At 41.6% G+C, this 19534-nt stretch overlaps 3 protein-coding genes across 8 annotated transcripts; 1 reads left to right on the top strand and 2 right to left on the bottom strand.

The window, feature by feature from the left end:
• Positions 1-60: 60 nt before the first annotated feature.
• Positions 61-9963, bottom strand: rab3il1 (RAB3A interacting protein (rabin3)-like 1). 4 transcript variants are annotated; one of them, XM_030425547.1, is made up of 13 exons: positions 9824-9963; positions 9241-9542; positions 5904-6087; positions 5698-5793; positions 4930-5007; positions 4486-4722; positions 4180-4299; positions 3248-3376; positions 3048-3160; positions 2802-2825; positions 2420-2519; positions 2265-2331; positions 61-2149 (listed from the first exon to the last, which is right to left on the bottom strand). In XM_030425547.1, exons 2-13 carry the CDS (start codon positions 9447-9449, stop codon positions 2064-2066), a joined length of 1443 nt encoding a protein of 480 aa, XP_030281407.1. In that variant the 5' UTR covers positions 9450-9542; positions 9824-9963; the 3' UTR covers positions 61-2063. The 4 variants fall into 4 exon arrangements, with proteins under 4 accessions (XP_030281407.1, XP_030281408.1, XP_030281409.1 ...); XM_030425548.1 differs by lacking the exon at positions 2802-2825; XM_030425549.1 differs by lacking the exon at positions 4180-4299 and having other exon boundaries at positions 9824-9962.
• A 312-nt stretch (positions 9964-10275) lies between these two features.
• Positions 10276-15427, top strand: best1 (bestrophin 1). Of its 3 annotated transcripts, XM_030425526.1 has the most exons (10): positions 10278-10512; positions 10723-11016; positions 12139-12233; positions 12331-12564; positions 12672-12826; positions 12941-13018; positions 13299-13451; positions 13539-13619; positions 13706-13857; positions 13944-15427. In XM_030425526.1, exons 2-10 carry the CDS (start codon positions 10865-10867, stop codon positions 15016-15018), a joined length of 2175 nt encoding a protein of 724 aa, XP_030281386.1. In that variant the 5' UTR covers positions 10278-10512; positions 10723-10864; the 3' UTR covers positions 15019-15427. The 3 variants fall into 3 exon arrangements, with proteins under 3 accessions (XP_030281384.1, XP_030281386.1, XP_030281385.1); XM_030425524.1 differs by having other exon boundaries at positions 10276-10512; positions 12672-13018; XM_030425525.1 differs by lacking the exon at positions 10278-10512 and adding an exon at positions 10541-10608 and having other exon boundaries at positions 12672-13018.
• fth1b (ferritin, heavy polypeptide 1b) lies at positions 15428-19436 on the bottom strand. Its single transcript, XM_030425569.1, has 5 exons — positions 19259-19436; positions 17962-18065; positions 17708-17854; positions 17377-17502; positions 15428-16837 (listed from the first exon to the last, which is right to left on the bottom strand). Exons 2-5 carry the CDS (start codon positions 18061-18063, stop codon positions 16679-16681), a joined length of 534 nt encoding a protein of 177 aa, XP_030281429.1. The 5' UTR covers positions 18064-18065; positions 19259-19436; the 3' UTR covers positions 15428-16678.
• Positions 19437-19534: the final 98 nt, after the last annotated feature.

Genomic DNA, 19534 nt, shown 5'->3' with positions numbered 1-19534 from the left:
GACCAACTAATCCATTTATCTGCGGCCAGATAAAACACACACAGTACAAAGGAGATGTAATCAGGCTACAATGCTGGTCTTTAATGGCGTGTTTACACTGGAAGACACAGTTGATTATCAGTACACTGAGGTTAGAAACCTCGAAGCCCTAAAGAAGGCTAAGAAGCAGTTATTGCACTTTCTGACACAATATTCTTCATTTTTACCTTCAACAGACACTTTCTGTAAAAAATGGCCATTATTAATAATAAATCTACACTATGAGGTACAATCAATATACATTGCATAATATGGCTATGTACTGCATTCATGCAAAGTCATTTATGGCTTTTACTGTACGTACAGACTGTTCATTGCAGACGTGCAAAACTACAGTTGTGCATATTGCGATCACCTGTATTAAAGCTTTTTTATTCTCTAACTATATTGTGAATCTGTCACTATGTTGAGTTTGGTTGTGTCAACACTAATTCATGATTAATGTATCTGGTCAATAAAGCAACAATGTATAACCTTCTTAAGAAAGACAGTTGATCATTGAGTCTCTTCCCCTGATCACCAAACACGGATCAGTGTTCAAAGTTTCTGTATTTGATGATTTGAAGATGGGACGCTTCAATTAGCCATCTTTCTCCAGAAAGTTACATCCTTAGGGCTTTTCCTCTGGCACTTTTGGCCGCGTCGAGTCTCTGAGTGTTCAGCTCCCAGTAACTGTGTAGCTTCTTACTGAATCTCTGTGGATTAAAATTAAATTTTGTTTTGTATTTTACTGTTTAATAAAGTCAAGTTAAGTTACTGCTGGTCAAAACCCAACATTTCCTGACGTTCCTGCTTCATAATAAAAGCTTTTAAATTACTTAATATCATAAGACTTTTAATGTGAAAAAATGCATAGGAAATGAAATGTGTTTGTTGTCAGTGGCTCTTTTATTCAATAGTACTGCGGGGAAGAATTACGCTGCATTAATGGACGATTTTCCATTTTATCACTCAGAACTTTTAAACAACACACTGACAGGTATTTCCTGTATTTGAGTGACAAGGAAGACGGGTCATGGAAGTCATGAAATATGTATTACTAACATGTTACTATCAACCCAATGTTTACTTTCGTCTGCCATGTTTCAGCATCAAATGAAGTCAACTCGGCAACTCGTACCAAATTTTCTCAGACTTTCCGAGTTTTTGCTCCGAATGGAGGAGGCGTTATTCTGATAATTCCAACATCACATGGATGCACTATTAAAGCCGCTCCTGACCACTAATTAAGACAAGCGCGCCCATTAGATGAAGACTTAATAGCCCCATTGAAGTCAATGCAAATCCAAACAGACGTGCCAAGTTAAGTTGAACCAGCACTTCTGTTTGGAAAAGCCCCATTTGTAGCTTTAAGTAAGGCCTGGCTAGCATTATGCTGGTCCTTTCAAAAGGCTGCAGCTGTTACTTTTGTGTTTTTTATACAAGGCAACGAGAACAGGAAGTGCAGGAGTGCATCAACTGCTGAGACAAAAAGTCTCGTCTGGTGTTTGAGCTGATTACTGAATTTAACAATGAGATGCTAATGAGCATCATATTTATGTAAAAATAAAGAAAACAAACCAAATAATTGGTGAAAAGCTGGTGGAACTAAGACATTACATATGTAATACTTGAGGTAAGAGACAACTTAACTCTCTAGACTGCTTTCATCTCGCTTTGTGCTTCTCTTTTCATCAGACCAATGCCTGAAATATGACACATAGAATCTATTGTATTAACATGAGTCTCCACCGGGGAGGTTCAGAAACAGAAACAACTCTCCTCATCTGCAGTAAAGCATGTTATTTCTACTTCTATCTATCTGTGCTGGTTTAATTCTTTGTCTTATTGCATAAAAGTGAACAGTTTCTTCTTCCCTTGTTGACTGACTTCTGCTGCAGCCCTAAAATGCTGCACAACCTCTGCTACTAAAACTGATCTATGACCTGTTTGTTACCACAGTTTAACCCTGACCAGGAACTTGAATAATCCCAGTCCTGGGATCTTTCTGTCCCGCTGTGTGTTTCAGTGGACCGTCAGGTCCTCTAGCATTGGTCAGTGAGGTAGAAACCTAACTTGGCCACAGTCATCTCTCTGCGGAGACGCATCACCTCCCAGAACATCTGCTCCGCTGGACAGAGAGACAACAAAAGGTACAACATGTCAGCTGCCTGAATGAAACCCTCGTTGGAAAATCAAAGGAGGCTGAACAAAAATGATGAGAAAAAAATTTAATGTTAACTTACCATCATGTCTCACCAGGCCCTGCTGGATGTAGCGGATGTAGGTAAAGAAATTGCAAACAGCCGTAATCTAGAAAAACAAGGTCACATGTAGCAAAAGTTAACAGTAGTAACAGCAGTGTATCAAATGAAGGTTACAGAGATAAAGCAATAGTTACCCGTGCTCGGCTGGAAGGAGAGATGTAATAATAGCTCCCTTTGTCGCCAAGTTTAATGCGATGTCGGCAAAGGCGCGACATGCCGCTTAACGCACATTTTCTACAAATAGAGAAGGATCAGCTGTCAGAAAACAGCTGCAAGACGTGGATACACAGTGATTTAACACACGAAACAGTGAACATGAGTCACATCCAATGAAAGCTGGGTTTGAACGATGACTGAATAAGTGAGCCCACACAAAGGAGAAGTGCACACTCAGAGAAAGTTAGTCACTGGAAGAGGGAAAGTTTCACAGTTCCATTAACACACACCAGACACAGGCAGATCAGTCGTTTCTGTTAGTGAAAAGTTGACAGGTGCTTGGTTCCCGAGAGGACTTACGTCTCTATTGCTGCTCTAAAGCCACTGGAAGAAAAAGATTTTTTAGATCAGACAGTGATTAGAAATGTGCCCGTTGATTGAACCCCTCTGAGGTAAGACTGAAAAACTTCCGGCTATGACTACTTACAGCAGAAAGAAACCAAATATAAGTAAGAGTGGATTTTCAGTGATAACTATGCCATTGTTTAGCAGTGAATGGTGAAAGAGCGGAAAGGTGATCGTTGATCTGTAAATGTGATGACTCACTTAGGCCCGCCACACTCTATAGCTGAGGCTTTGACCATCGGTAACGCTGACATGGCCACAGGCTCGATAGTCAAAGAGTTGTTTTCGACTGCGCTCTGCACCAGCTGTGACAGCTGTGGAGAAAATAATCATGTTAATATAACTTCACACAGTGAAATATAACATGCAGTGTTTATGTGAAGAAGCAGTGAGATTCTGGCCTCAGATCTATTGAAGGAGAGGCAGGGTCCGATGTCTTCTCTGTAGATGCGGCTCAGGAAGGCGGAGGAACGCTCAAGACTTGGATTCTCCTTCCACATTAAAAACTCTGCATACAGAACTGAGTCCATCTGCAAGAAGAAAACAGTCCGTCACACATAATGGGACAACCACATGCAACTAATGTGAAAATATTTCACAGGTCAAGTGAAAACTTTTATCTGCAGGTGGCGCTAGAGAAAATGTCAACAAAATGATTAGGATCCACCCTGAACTGTGTTGTCTAAAACCATTTGATAGCGTTCATGCAACAAAAGCTAAATAGTGAAATATTTCAGTCAGTCTACAAAGTGTTCAATGGACCAACATTGTAGAACCACACAGCAACCATGGCAAAAAAATCATGGTTAGATAATATAAATTGTGAAAGTGGAACAAAGAGGCTGTGCGTTCACTTTTCTACATGTGCCTCCATGAATCTCCAAAGTGGAGATTCGGCTTCTGCTGCGTACTTGTAGCTGTTTAAAGAGCTGTGCTAATGTTGCTACTCTCTCGCTACAGAAGCGATAACACACTGCTTTGTAAGTCATAAACACATGAAATATTGTACTTCACTAATAAACACTTGACAGGATCAAACATTAAAATAAAGTATTAACTAGCAAGCTGTTGTAAAAAAGATTGGACTGGACATATCAAGTCCATGTCCATGTCACAGCAACACTGAAAACAGAGGCACCACGTTTATGTTACTCACTGAGTTTTACGAACAATAAACGACTGACAATACTTTCTCCCAAGAGAGACAGTGTATTATTATCACTTTGTGCTCTGGGGGCAGGAAAAACCGACTCATTGTCCCGTACAAGGCCAAAACTACAGAAAACAGATCCATCTGCCAGCAGCTTAAGGCCGGTCATGGGGATGCAGTTACCTGTCTGCCGTCAATGTCTAGCCCCTCCCCCCGCTCCTGCCAGTAATGGTCAAAGTTCACACTGACAGACTGGCCAGGGACCAGGCAGAGTATCAGAGAGAGGAGAGCAGGAACGGCAGGCTGAGAGAGGAAGAGATACCAGAGACAGAGAGGAAGATCAAGACAGGGAGAGGTTAGTGTAGTGAGAAAAGAAAAGCAAAGATACGAGTGACTGGAAACAGGAATGAGGGGCAGAAACAGAGTCCAAGTTGCAGGAACATACTTGAAGGAGAAGAGAGGCACATGTGCAAACACCATTCAGGTTACCTCTCGGTCCTCTTTGGCCGCAGGCTGAATGGAAACAGAGGACGGTTCTGGTTTTCCAATCGAGGATGGAAAGGCACCGCTCGCGCTCTTGTTGCGGATGTGGCCCCCGACATGTTTGTACGCTCCCCTGGTGCCTGAAGACTGCAGCTGTGGATGCAACTGGCGGTTCGGTGAAGAAGGTGTCGACGTCAACACCAGAGTCTTGAGCGCCGTCACTTCTGCTTGCAGAACGTCAATCTGGGAGTTAGACCCGGAAGAAGAGGAGTAACAAAAAGTTAAGAGGGTGATGTGCTTTTGTTGTTGACTTCAAGACTAACTTAGTAGAGCAGCCTCAGAGTGCAATTCAAAAATAGTTTAGGTGCTGTGAAGGAATTTTAATGGGACAAAGGGTCATGAACTATTACCTACTGGAGAACAGAACTTTAGAGAAACAACATCACACACCTTTCCCTGAGCCTCCTTCAGTTGTTTTTCTGCTCCTGCTTGTTTGACGTTAGCTTCATGCACCATCTTGTGAGCTTCCTGTCGAGAAGAAGATTGAAACATCAACACAAGGTTAAAACACTCAACAGTCTCTATAAATAAAGTTGTAAAAAGTAAAATGGTTTCAACATCTTGCTTTAGATCACTTGTGTCCATGTGTTTGTCGGTTGGTTTGTCAGCAGAATAACACAAAAACTACTCAGCGTATTTCCATGAAGCTAATGCAATGTTACTTGGAGAATTATGGCGTGTGCTGCCTCTGAAAGGATTTTTCACGTCTGTTTTGTATAGATTCCTTCATAGTATAAATTATTATTGCAGCTCTGGGGCCAAAAAAACCAAACAATGAGCCACAAGAGGTTTAATGCTTCGTAAAGCTGAAGGGAACTGAAGAGTCCAGCAGCTTGTCAGCATGAGCGAACGCTTTCACATGCTGTATAATCATTTGATCCACTGGTCATAAAATATAACTCTGATATGTGCAGATTTAAAGTATTTGGGAATTTTCTGTCAAGCAAAACTTCATCACAAAATATCCATTGTTTCCAATCAGAGAAAAGGATGAAACATTAGTGTTAAACCTACACTTAATGTTTTCACTGCAAAGCAAATTGTCATTCTGATGACTTGTAATTAGTCGCAGCATCATGACACTTCCCTCGTCACCAGGGTCAAACCCACGTATCATAATTACAGTGCACTCAGCAGAGAGCAGTGATTACTGCTAACCTCAAACAGACTGGCAGTCAGCTCCTCCAGCTCCTGCTCCAGCTGATTCCTGACCTGCGACAGACGCTCACACTCCTTGTCCTTCAGTTTCAGTTCCTGAGATGTGCAAGAGAAACGATCACAACCACATTTACGAGGAAGGACATTTGCATTGTCAACTTTTTTTTCAGGTTTTGTGTGTGTCAGCAGAAAGTAGGTTGCGACACCTTCTTGGCAGCGTCCAGCTGTTCCCTGAGGATCTCCGACCCCTTTTCTCTGATTTCTCTTTCTCTGACCTCCAGCGAGGAGCTACGGAGCCGGGAGAGGTTGCCATGGTCTCGGCCTGAGGTGGGCCCAGCCTGGCCTCCCCCCTCCACTCTGGACTCCAGCTCTGGATCAAGATCTACCAACCTTTGCAAAAGCAGAGATACAATCAGTATTGACACTAACGTGACAGAAAGATTTTATATCCACTACTTAGACTGGGTTGTTATACAGACAGTTTAGGATATACGGTTGATTTAATGATGATGACTGGTGACACCACACATTGTTTTGGTTGCTAATCAAACTAAACTGCTAAACTAAACTGCTATACCTAAGTAAAATTTGGAGGTACTTTGCATCAGTATTTCCATTTTCTGCTTCTTAATACTTTCACTCCATTTATTTGATAACTCTTGCAAACACATTCTGATTATTCAGTACTGATCAACTATTACAAAGCCAAATTACTGCATTTTTATTTGAATTTTATCTGCAGTCTGACACAAGAAACACAGATACCCCAGCTCTGTGGTCTACACATTAACTACACCACAGAGTCACACCTAATTAAAGTTATAATGTGAGCGATCAGCTGAGCTACAGACCCCTGGGGGTCCGCGGACCACAGCTTTAAACCCTCTGCTACTACATTAGCAATCTCACGTTTAGTTGTAATTAAACGCTGTGTTGTTTTTTCCACCAAGTTGTACAGATCGTGCTCAAATCAGTTTGCCTACACACACGAACCAAGACTTTGAGCTAACTAGCTGATAACCATAAGCTAACAATTAGCTAACGTTACAACTTTTTGATACGAAGAGGTTTCCCCCCGGTGTCCGCCCTTACCCCTGTCAGTGTCCAGGACCGCAGATAAACCTCCCGCCCTGTCTGGGTATCTGTCAGCTTCTCCCCTCCAGTGTCCTTCAGGTGTTGTTTTTGTTGTTGTTAAGTTAATAAATAGTATACAGAGTGAGCTAACGTTAGCTAGTTTCAGCCAAACTAATCTCAACCGTTTAAATCACAGTCAGCGCTGGAATGCGGACGCTGACGTAGACAACCGACACATCAACAACAACAGCAGCAGCAGCAGCAGCCTCTTCCACTAATAGTGACTGAAAACGATGAAGTTCACATGTCCTTGACTGCTTTTCTTCTTATCCCATGCATTCCCTTTTTTCTAAACAAGAAAAACGAGTGTCCCAGCTCTGTTTCTGCCTCTTTCTCTCGGGTCACATGACAGCGCATCCACTCCCAACGCCCTGAAAACAGCCTGTCGTCCGGTCCGGAGCCAGCACACACACACACATCCAGCCAGCATCCATGTATCCGATTACTGCACTACTTCCGTACTTATCACATCTGTTATTCAGGTCAAAGTACAAGTACAAGTCCCAGAAGAATTAGCATCGAAGTCCAGTACCAAGACTAAAAGTACTTATTATGCAAAATGGCCGATGGATTATATAAATACAGTAGAATACATATGATATGCAACAACATCAGTTTAATATTTACAATATTAATGAGGCAATAATACAAGCTCAGATATATTTATCTTTTCCATAACTGAATAAGCAATTTGCTCAATCTGAGTAAATTAAGGTCCGCACTGGTACAAGCTGGAAAGCTGGCAGGGTCCGCCAAATATAAACAAAGTAAGATAGTATGAAATTGTGTTCTCTGTTAAGGTCGGTTTGTTTATTCAGTTTATTTCAGTCATGAAGATAAGGGGAGTTTGATTATTTGATGAAGATTTTTCTCTTCTGATTAAATTTTTTTCCCCAAAACTACATAGTGGACCTTTAAAGGGTCACCAATTTTACACATTAAAGCGTGTTTACAGTTATTGGGGAGCATATACTGCATATCATCAAAAAATAAAATCTATTAATTAATTAAATAGATTTTAAAAATAGTAGTATAAAGCCTTTTTTTGGTTCCAGAGGAAGCTGCATGTAACCTGATAAATTGCTCCAGTGATGTCACTCAGTGGCTTAAAGTTGCATTGTGGGTAATGTAGGCAAAGCAGTCCACTGCTCCTGCATGGCACTCGCTATGGACAGTTTGAAAACAAATGATCAAAACAACCACAGACACCGCCTTCTTTATTTCCACACCTTTTTTTTATTCTAGAGACTAGATTACCCACAATGCACTTTTGCCACTGAGTGACATCACGGAAGTTAATTTATCAGATTACATGCAGATTCCTGTGGAGCCTCAAAAGACTTAATATTACTTTTCAATAAGTGCAGTAGTACTCTACATGTACTTAGTTATATTCCACTACTTGGCCACAGGTCTTTGAAAAACAACATTAAGGGGACATTTTTTGTTTGTTTTTCTTTTATTAAAATCATGTCATCATCAATATCATTCAGACTGAACTAACCACACAAAGAGCATCAGTGCAGCTCTGATACTACAGTAATTCACCCTGACTCTAAACAAATTCACTTTAGACACCTTAATATAATCACGATCAAGCACATCAGTGGTCTGCTTTGACAAAGACTCCTCTCTCGTCTCTCATTTCCTGTTGGCTCTCTACTGTACTTTATAATGAAGGAAAAAATTAAAACCAAAACAAGTCCTGATCTGACCCTGCAGTCGGCCCGCAGATTGAAAACATGCTGATCGTGTGGCTGTCTGTGAATATGTTGCGTGTTCCAGCCACAGTTCCTCCGCCCTTTTACTATTTTTGTCTGACAGCCGTGGAATAAAATTTCCATGCTAAACAAGCCTTAGATAAAATCATGTATTGTTGAGTTAAGCCAATGACTCAATATAGACCTTTGTTAGGTAGTTTACATACTGACTTGTCCAACTGTCTTCTACCTCAATGTTATGGTCACAGGTGACAGCAACATTTTTCATTTCAGTCAGTAGAAGTTGTGAGTAATTGATAAGTTGTCCACAATGATAATTGATTAATCTATTTGTGTAATTTCTTAAGGAAAAAAGTTTAGATTATAGGATCCCAGTTTTCTAAATGTAAGTATTGTGTGCTTTCTTTAATTTTTGGGGGTCGTGGACAAAATAAGACATTTAAACATGTCATCTTGGACTTTGGGAAACACTGACAATGTGCAAAATTAACTGGAGGTACCAATATGATAGAAAGAGTTAAGCATTTAATGAAAAAAGTAATTATTTTATATACTGCTATTGTAGGGGTTAATTAATAGTTTAATTATCGAACACTAAACTTTAGGAGACCCCTTTTTTCAACCAAAATAAAACGGTCTTGTTTATTCCGCACAGGTGAGATCAAACTCATCTGGTCCTGACACTTACTGTCCAACAACGCAGCCTTTCTCCTCAGTTTCCCTGCTGGACTTGTGTCTGGATCCCAGGACGTCAGGTGTGCCGAAAAACACAGCAGAGGAGTATACTGCTATTCCAGACCTCCCTGCTTTAAGGACTTCATATCCTGGGCTGGCTGTTGTTGAAGACGGTGGAGAAGAGGAAATCCGGACACTGTGAATTCCCTCAAAAGCATCCATGTCTCTCTCAGGCGATGCAGGGACTCTTCAGAAGCTAATAGATGGCTCCATTGAAGTTACATAAAGTGTGTTGAATGTTAATGATCCCGATTCCTGTAAAATGCAGAGAAAGAAAGAGTTACACACTGCAAACAAAGTCAAAGTCTTCCAGTGGTCAGTGGATGAGCCATGACCTCTGCGGTGTTTAAACTCTAACTTACACACAGAGCTCAGGGAAGTCAGGCTCTTTCTTTGCAGGCTTTTGTGCTAAAGGAATTTCTTCCTTTGAGATATCCAGTGTAAACATTGCCTCAACCTGAGATAAGATACAGTATCACACACATAGATAGACTGACACTCATCCTGGATCAAAAAAATACACAGAATAGACTCACCAGATTGTTCAGAGCTGCACCAACATTCAGTAAAAACTGCTGAAACAGTGCTTTGATAATCTCAAGATTTGAGAGTTCAGCAGGTTGAAGTCAGTCCGTACTTCGCCCTGCTGTTGGTCTCCTGGTTAGACAGGAAGGGTTAAACACTAACACCTTCTGGTAAGAGCCCGGCTGTGCACATTTCTTCCAGCAGAGGGGGGTGACACACACTCTCACCTGATTGAGAGTTTTCCATGATCAAATACAGACTGATGCTTCAAATGGAAAACAATCAAATCTCCCTGCAGAGACTCATTGAAATCAAGAAATTAGAATGTTTGCTCAAAAGGTGTGTCCTTGTGTTGCAGAGAAAGAGACAGAGACAAATGTGTCAAACTTAAAGAAAGTGGTTGGACTGGCTGCTGAAATTGGTCACACAGTCCCAAAACATCTGAACACAACGATTCAGCACTCATGCCTTTGACCAAACCTATTTGTGGCCGTGTGGGTGCTTCAGATTAACAGGACCCGGCCTCACAATGCAGCTTTGTTGCTGAAACAGATTAACACATCAAGTGACCGGAGGTGTAGGAGTCCCCCTGCTCTCTTTTTCTTTCCTTCTCTCCCTTCTACAACATTCCCCGGGGACTCTGCTGCCACACATCTCAAGCCACAGTGGGTACGACGGCCAGACGTCCTCACGTTGTGTGGTAAGTAAAGCACAACTTTTACAGCCTTGGGTTTGAGTCGGTAGAATTGACCCTCTGGGACCCTCACATGCTGTAGCCTGACAGACACCTGCTCAGGTAAATGATTAATGTTGTAATGTTGTCTCACCAACAGTGAGTTTGTATGATTTCAAACAAGCGGGAGAACATGTGTGAAATAACTAACACTGCTCTGTTTTTCTTCATTTTCAGATATGTGACCAAATTGTCCTTATGAGATCCAGGTTGGTCGCTGACGCTGAGCTCAGACGAACTCCGGAGAGCATCATCACACTGGTTTCCTTCATGTCACTCCACAGTCAGCCAGCAAGTTGGCCAGAAAGCAGCAGCAGCAATGACAGTCACATACTCTCGCAGGGTTGCTGATGCAGGTCTCGGGACCTTCTTTAACCTGCTTCTGCGATGGAAGGGCAGCATCTATAAACTGCTCTACAGAGAGCTCATCATCTTCACTGTTCTCTACTCCTTCTTCAGTATTGTTTATAGGTACTTTCTCTGACCGAACACTCTAAACTCCCCTGGTTGTTTTTAATGTCCTCTGTCTGCAGTTAGAGTGAATGTAACTGGATTTTTAAGGCTAATTGAGTATTCAAATTTGAATTAATCACTTAATTAGTTACTTGAATGGTTATTGAATAGTTGCAGAAACTTGTTTGTGCTCTTGAGTGTACAAACTACGTAATGGTGACACTTTCTCTTTGGCATTTCTCTATTGGAATCTTGTGTTACTTATTAGACAAAAATTTAGTTGGTATTGACGATCTTTGGTAGGACAATTTCTGACTTCACTCAACAGTTATTATTCGCTTAACAAACGTTAGAAGTTTTAGAGCTGGAATTTGGGGGCCAGTGGAAGTCTTTGAGCAGCCTTTGTGGGATCTATAGTTTAGGAATTGTAAATTTAAAGGTCCAGTGTCTAAGATTTAGTGCCCTCTAGCAGTGAGATTCCAGATTTCAACCAACTGAATACCCCTCACCAAGGGGTCTGCCATGAATGTGACAGTCCCTCTCTAGCGCCAGTGTTTGGTTTGTCCAGAGAGGACCAGTTACCTCTGTAGATATTAAAGAGTAATTGGAGAGGTAACAAAAACACAGGCCATTGTTTCGGGCCACAATAGACATACAAAAATATATTTCTGAATATATAATTCTAATTCTGCCAATAGATCCCTCTAAATACACACTGGACCTCTATCTTCCATTTTTGCCAACAGTATAGTGTATTTAAATAGTAGTATAATATAAATATAACTGTGTAGTTTCAGAGCTACTGTTTACATCATGGTTTCATCATGCCCATTGTTTTTACCTACACATGTGACAAAGTAAAATGGATTTTAAATGGATTTCTACTGGATATAAATTTTGTCTAGGAGTCCTTCACATTTACAGTGGCGTATTAATGCCACCATGACAAAAGTTACATTTGCTCAGTTTCTCTTAATAGAAAGAACATGTTAGTCTGTTGTTATATGCAATAAATGCTTCTTGTTTTGAAGCTATATTGATTTCGTGTAATAAGAGGAAAGTTTTGATAAAGGCAGAATAATCTGGCTCCCCTTCCTGTGTTTTAATCGTGATGGACTCAGTAGTTGTTTTCTTCACCAGGTTTGTGTTAAGTGATGACCAGAGGAGGCTGTTTGAGAAGCTGGCTATATACTGCGACCGCTACGCAGAGCTCATCCCTGTGTCGTTCGTGTTGGGTGAGTTGAGACAGATTATTTTCTACTTTTAAAATTTCACATCCTTGAAACCATCACAAGAGGTTGGCATCCAACTCTTGTTCGATCGTTTTGTCAGGGTTTTATGTGACTTTGGTCGTGTCACGTTGGTGGGGCCAGTATGAGAACGTCCCCTGGCCGGACCGCTTGGCAGCATTGGTGGGAGGTCACGTTCGTGGAGCGGACGAGGCCTCCAGGCTGACCCGACGAACCCTGATGCGATACGCCAACCTCTCTGGCGTGCTCATCTACCGCTCTGTCAGCACTGCCGTCTACAAGAGGTTTCCCACCATGGAGCATCTGGTGCAGGCAGGTACGATGTGGCAATGAAACCGCCCACCAAGCCAGTCAAGACACACCACTATTTTAGGAGAGTGTGTGAAGCGCTGGTTTCGTCCACGCTGTGTTTGTTCCTCTCAGGTCTGATGACGTCGGAGGAGCTGAGGCACCTGGAGGACTTGCCCTCTCCTCACAACAAGTTCTGGGTGCCCTGCATGTGGTTCGTCAGCCTGGCTCTGAGGGCTCGCACTGAGGGTCGCATCAACAACGACGTGGCGCTCACAGCCATTCTCACCGTAGGTCTTCGTGTGTTGTCTGTGTGCAGGCCTGAACATCCTCACTTTGTGAAAATCCTCTGCTCTGAAACATGTTTTTTTTTTTGCCTGTCTTGCTTTTTTCTCTCTGCTCAGGAGTTGAATAGTTTACGGGCAAAGTGTATGAAGCTGTACGGTTACGACTGGATCAGCCTGCCTCTTGTCTATACTCAGGTTTCGTTGATATACTGTGCTGGGACTGAAGTATAGTTTGCATTTAGTGATGAATGTACAATGATTGTAGGAGATAATACAGCTAATGACAGTGACACCAGTAGTCTATATGAATGTGATTTTGTGTGCTACAAAAATCATCATTTACCTAAAATGATTAACTCAGTTTGATCATGATTAGTGATTGATCGTGAAGAATAAGATCCAATCAGCAGCTTAAACACTTTACAAGAGAGTAGTCGTGAAACACTTCTAGATTTGACTCATGTCTTTTAACTAGGTGGTGACGGTGGCAGTCTACAGCTTCTTCCTGGCTTGTCTGATTGGTCGCCAGTTCTTGGATCCAGCTCAGGGGTACCCGGGTCACGATATAGACTTCTACCTGCCTGTTTTCACCCTGTTGCAGTTTTTCTTCTATGTTGGTTGGCTGAAGGTGAGGAACAACAGATTCATGTTGCGATCACGTCACACTGATGCTTTGCCCTTTTAATGTTTCTGTTTTTCCTGTTCGTGGTCTCAGGTGGCTGAACAACTCATTAACCCTTTCGGTGAAGACGATGACGACTTTGAAACCAACTGGCTTGTTGATCGTAACTTACAGGTTTGCGTTCAAACTAAACTGTTTCCCCTCTTTTCTGATCAAGAGTCTGTCTTCATCTCCTTGCTTTGGTTTCTTTTGTCTCCCAGGTGTCTTTGTTGTCTGTGGATGAGATGTACGACAGCCTGCCGCTGGTTGAGAGGGATATGTACTGGAATGAGTCCGAACCTCAGCCTCCCTACACTGCTGCCAGCGCCGAACACCGCAAACCCTCCTTTATGGGCTCGGCCCTCGATATCAGGTTCAGTAATGTTTATATTTTTCTTGAAGACAATTCTAAAACAGTCCAGCTAATCATCACCTAACCATTTATCTAATCCAATCTAGTGTTCCTAAGGAGGAGATGGAGTTTCAGTCCAATCTAGAGCAAATCAAGGAACACGAGGAAGCCAACTACTCCACCCCGCTGATTGGAGGGCTGGGTCGTCTTCTCGGAGTCCAGTCCCCAAACTTTCCTCGCTCCTCCCGGGTCTCTCTGCTGCGTCGACGCCCTGGAGCTCCACTAAGCCGCTTCCCTCTGTACCTTCAACAGGAAGGGCCATCGCCTCCGAGTCAAGCCCGCCAGCCTTTGAACCAAGAGCGAGATCCGGACTACGCCTTCTCCAATATGCCCTTGTATGAGAGGCCGGGTTTCTACAGCTGCCCACAAACACCTATCCACTGTGTGCCCCCGACGGTGCCCCGTCCTCGACCAGCCCGGCGGACTCAGAGTGAGTGGGACCGCAGCTGCAGCTCCCTTGCTCATCCAATGGTGGGCTCACAGTTGCTGCCTCCTGACACCCCAAACCACGTCCCCCCACCGCCGTCCTCTGCCTTTCCCTGGCTGAGTGAGGACAGCGGGGTCCCCAGTGCCCCTACCTTCTCCTTCCCAGACCCACCTGAACTCTGCCCGATATCTAAACTCAGACCTGGACACGGCTTGCTGTCTCGCCGCCCTCCACCTCCACGCCTTACTCTGGACACCCTCCCCTCAGCTGACACCCAGCCCGGACCCCCAAGTGCTCGAGCAGCAGGAAGCGGAGGGGAAAGAGTGTTCTCGTTCACTTCCCCCGCTCGCACAGCGGCGGCAAATCCCAGTAATCCCAACAGCAGCTCTAACAGCATTAATGCAACAAGCACAAACAGCGCTGGCACAACAGGAAGTCTCTGCAATGGTGCAGGTCACAGTAATTTTAGTAACCATGGGAACTTCAGCGCCAGCATGAGGGCGAGCAACGGGGGCACCAACGGCGGGCTGAGTAATAACATGAACACAGTTTCCACTTCGGCGTCATCGCAGCAAGAAACCAATCAGCAGAACTCGCCCAATGATTCAGGAATCTCATTGGCTGAAGGGGACCTGCTGGGCGTTTTGGTGGACAGCGGGGTGATCAAGGCGACAGGGGGGAGGGAGCAGGACTGAGAAAAGAAGGTGTGACAGACTGTTTTTGTATCACATGTGGCTTTCAAAACATTACAAACAGGTCCTGATCTGTGCTCCATCCAACGCGCATTACAGTCATCTGAAGCCGAACACACAAACTGAAAAGTATTTGTTGCAAACACTGAGTTAATCTCTACTTCCTGATAAGCTCTTATAGAACAATTAACCTACTTGTAACGCAAAAAGCACCTTATGAGATTTAACTGTCAACATGCAAAGGAAAGGCTTCCTCTAAAACTCAGTAACAGTGACTCGAAAATGTGTATATTTAAAAAAGAACTAGTCTTCTGAGCATTGTTCCCATCAGTATACTCTTTAATAAATATTAAGCATCATGTTTTGTTTCTTTTGTCATTTTGTTTTTTCAATAAAAAATTGAAACTTGAAATTATTTGATTACTATTTTATTTTGTTATACAAGGAAACGGTTTGTACAGTTCAACTTAAAATCACAAATATTCATAATATATTCATGTTATATAAAGCAACTGCAGAGAGAAGAAGCCAACTGTACCCTGAAGAAACATTTTCCTGGGTCACACCTGCTCAAACATGTCAGTGTGTTCGGATAACAAACATATTTGATTTTAAGCAGCTTCTGTACAGTCAGCTTACACAGACACCGTATGTAGTTATCCCATAAATATATGATTGATGCAACTTAAAGCTGATGCATTTAGAAGTGAATGATAAGTGAATATATGGTGGGTTTAGTGTGTCATTTTTAATCACAGTGGTTAAATGTTTTTGAAAATGTAAATTAAAGGATGAGTTCATAAAGATTTGAAATATTAGTTAGGCTCTCATGGCTTCCTGAAACTTGGATTATGCTGAAGGAGTGATTTTTTTTTTTTTTTTTTTACATTTTAAAACAAATTCCCACTTCCCACTTAATTTAATTCAATAGCCTTTGTTCATTCTTCAAAGTTTCATTTTATGCACAATTTCAATTGATTTAAGTTTGAGTTAAGTTTAACAATTTTTAAATTGAAGGCTAGTACAATGATGGCCAGCTTAAATGTTCAGGTTTGAGGACTCTCATCGCTTTAAATATCCTTAATCACTCAACGCTAGCGGGAACCATATCCTGCACAAAAAAATTTGGAAATCAGAATTGAAATGTAAATTCAAAAGAAAAAAAGGAAAAAAAATGCAATGTCAGGAAACGACTGCGGATAATAAATTTTAAATAATATATGGAATGCAATTTAACACTCAGTAAAAGCTAAAAGTAAAACTTGAAATAATTTCACAATACATTTATAAAATAATTCTCATATATAAAAATATTACAAACAGAATTATAAGTTTCCATGGCATTTGTAATTTCCTTGTACTTCAAATTCAAACTTAGACATTAGATTGTAGAGTTTTAGCAACCTTACTTTGGAAACAGCAAAAACACAGAACAGTCTGTTATATCAGGAAGTATGAAGCCTAATTTAAAGGATTTAAAGGTTTGTTTGGGCTTTACTTCTACAAAACATTAGTTTAGAAAGCTATCTATGCCTTGTGCAAATTCTGCAATTGATTGATAACATAAATTAAGCAGCATTATCTGTGATACATGCAGTACATGATGGGGAGCAGGACGGCATGCAGTGGTGACCAAGATGATCATCAGTGTCATCGGCGCAGTTTAACTGCCCTCTTCGGCCATGGTGTGTTTGTCAAAGAGGTACTCAGCCATGCCGCTCTGAGGGGCTCCCATGCGGCGCAGGTTAGATATCCAGTCAGCAAGCTGTTTGATAGATTTGACCTGCTCATCCAGATAATGTGTTTCTATGAAGTCACACATCTGTGGATAAAATGGATAGGATGTTATTCTTATTACAGTCAGATCCTCCAAATAAATGGGACTGCATGTTCTCTAACACCGAATGTACACAGCATCTGGATGCACTCAGGCTCGGTCACAGCTCCGACACGAAGTTGTGTAAACTGGAAACGCTTCAGAAGTGGAGCGGCTGTTTTTCAGCAGCAACACTTACAGCATGATATAGTTTGGAATAGTTTTCTCCACATTTCTCCTGTTTTACAAGCACAAGTACAGATTTGCAGCTCATTCAGCTGTGTAATGTGTTTTTAGCTGGGCTTCAATATGACAAAATTTCGTTGCTTGTTCTCATTGTATGTCATAACACTTAACACTCCCTCCCTTTCCTCCTCTCTCTTTCATTCATTAATGACAAGTGCTGTTACTTTGTGCAGTTTAGATCCGAAACAAATAAAATACATCATGGTGAAAATTAAATGCCAATTAAGACAGACAGCGGAATGTCTTTGGCAGCAGTGACAGAGCTGGAGCATGACTCAGCCTGATGCTGTGTAACTTACATGAGGGTCATTGTGCTCAGCCGCCATTTTCTGCAGGTCCAGCAGGGATTGGTTTACACTTTTCTCCAGCTGCAAGGAACACTCCAAAGCCTCCAGACCGCTCCCCCACTCATCTCTATCAGGTTTCTATGACATACATAAATAATTAATAACAATTCAACATGGATATTATAATCATTTTTTAAAAATAACCAACAGAGAAATAATAATTGCATCATAAATGGGTGCTTGCATCTCAACGGACAATCTTAGAACGCAACCCCCCCCCCCCAAAAAAAGATGCTATTATCACAATAATTTTGTCAAAAGTTGAAAAAGTATCAGTACATACCCTGATGTCCTGCAGAAAAATTCTGCCTCCTCGCTTGTTCTGCAGACTCATCAGCTTCTCCGCATGTTCCTGCTCCTCTTTGGACTGTTCCTTAAAGAACTTTGCAAAATTTGGCAGGGACTTATCATCCCTGTCAAAATAATACGCCTACAAGCCAACAAAAACGAAGAAGAGAAGCTTTAAAGATACAAACAGACCTGAGCTGTACACATAGCACATTGCAATGGAAAGCTGAGCTGAAAAGTATTTCTTACCATGGAGAGATAAACATAAGATGCATAAAGCTCCAGGTTTATCTGTCTGTTAATGGCGGCCTCGCAGTCCTGGTGGAAGTTCTGTCGGACTTGTGAAGTCATTTCTGTATAAAAACAATGGAAAAAAGGTGTGAGCAAGGTTCAATGACATTGTTCTGTCGGTGACATGTTTGGCAATGTGTTATGGAGTAGGCACATTATGCAAGCATAATGCATAAGCAAGCGTCAGCATGCTAATGACACACCTAGATGGGTACAACTGAAGCCGTTTGTGTTGTATCTGATCATGAACCTGGACGCCGATGCTGAGAGAGAGGCTGATGATACATCACACCTGCTAACACCACCTGACACACTATTCTTTTCAGTAAATAACTAAATAAATGTATTTCCAAAAAAAAAAAAAACAACAAAGAAACATGCAAACCAATGAATTAACAAATAACTCATATAACAACTAATAAATAATACAAGAATATTTTTTTCTTGTTTGTATTTATCCATGCCGTTTATTTTTTAGTTCAAAGTTATTTGCATTAACATGTGAAGTTTACATGCATTTCTTCCTTCTATAACTGTCTAATAAACAAACTGCACCTTTACAAACTCACTCCCATGTCTGTGAATTATGCTGAATCAGGTGCATCGACCCTTTAAGAGATATAGCTGCATCCATATTGATCCAGACAGACTGTGACCTTCATCTCACTGTACCCAGCTGAAAAACTACATAAGACACTATTGTTCAAACCAACTCCTAACAAGCTGAATAAGCACTCCTAACTTTTCTTTCTTAATGTGCAATTAGCTAAATATATACTAATATATACTTACGAAGTGATGATAATGACGTAACAAAGCAAATAATGTCTCAAGAGAGCGCAAAATGGCTGTGACTTCTATAATTAGCCAGAAGAAGATTGTTTAGCTAATTTAGCATATAACGTTAAGCTTATTTAAAGAAACGTTAGGCGTCAAGGTGAGCTGATAAATGATAACAACGCTTGCTAACATAGCGTCAAATATACAATTAAAAGGGGATTGTAATGTTTCTAGTGACTGGTGGTAATACTATGTTATCGCTAGCCTTATCAGTTATTTTATTTGACAGGTTAGCTAAGTAGCAAATTAACAAGATCCCAGAGACACCGAGCGTTGCTAACACAGATGTATAGTTATGGTTGCTAGGCGCTGTTAGCGAGCACATCTCCATCAGTGCATCTGCAGGTTGACCATCGACTAGCTAGCTTACAGGCTAGCTAGGACGTTGCATCAGACGCTGGTGTGTAAAACCTACCTGGTCTGTGGATCTCTGGCGTTTTAACAAAAGTAAAAAGATAGCTGTGAAGTAGTCCGATATTTATGCCGTAAGCTTCCCACCGACTGAGGTTAGCAGACTGGCTGACGTTACCCGCCGTCACTGCAAATGAACACCGTCTCTGCTCGACGCTCCGGTGGGTATGGAAGCTCAAATCCGCAAGCCAAACAAAAAATACAATAAAAAATAGTCTTGATTAAAAAACAAAAAGTTATCATGATAAATCATAATAAGATTTTTTTTTAAAGCCATAAA

Source organism: Sparus aurata, chromosome 8, assembly GCF_900880675.1.
Source record: "Sparus aurata chromosome 8, fSpaAur1.1, whole genome shotgun sequence".
Taxonomy (NCBI): Eukaryota; Metazoa; Chordata; class Actinopteri; order Spariformes; family Sparidae; genus Sparus; species Sparus aurata.
This window is presented reverse-complemented; position numbering and strand designations above follow the sequence as displayed.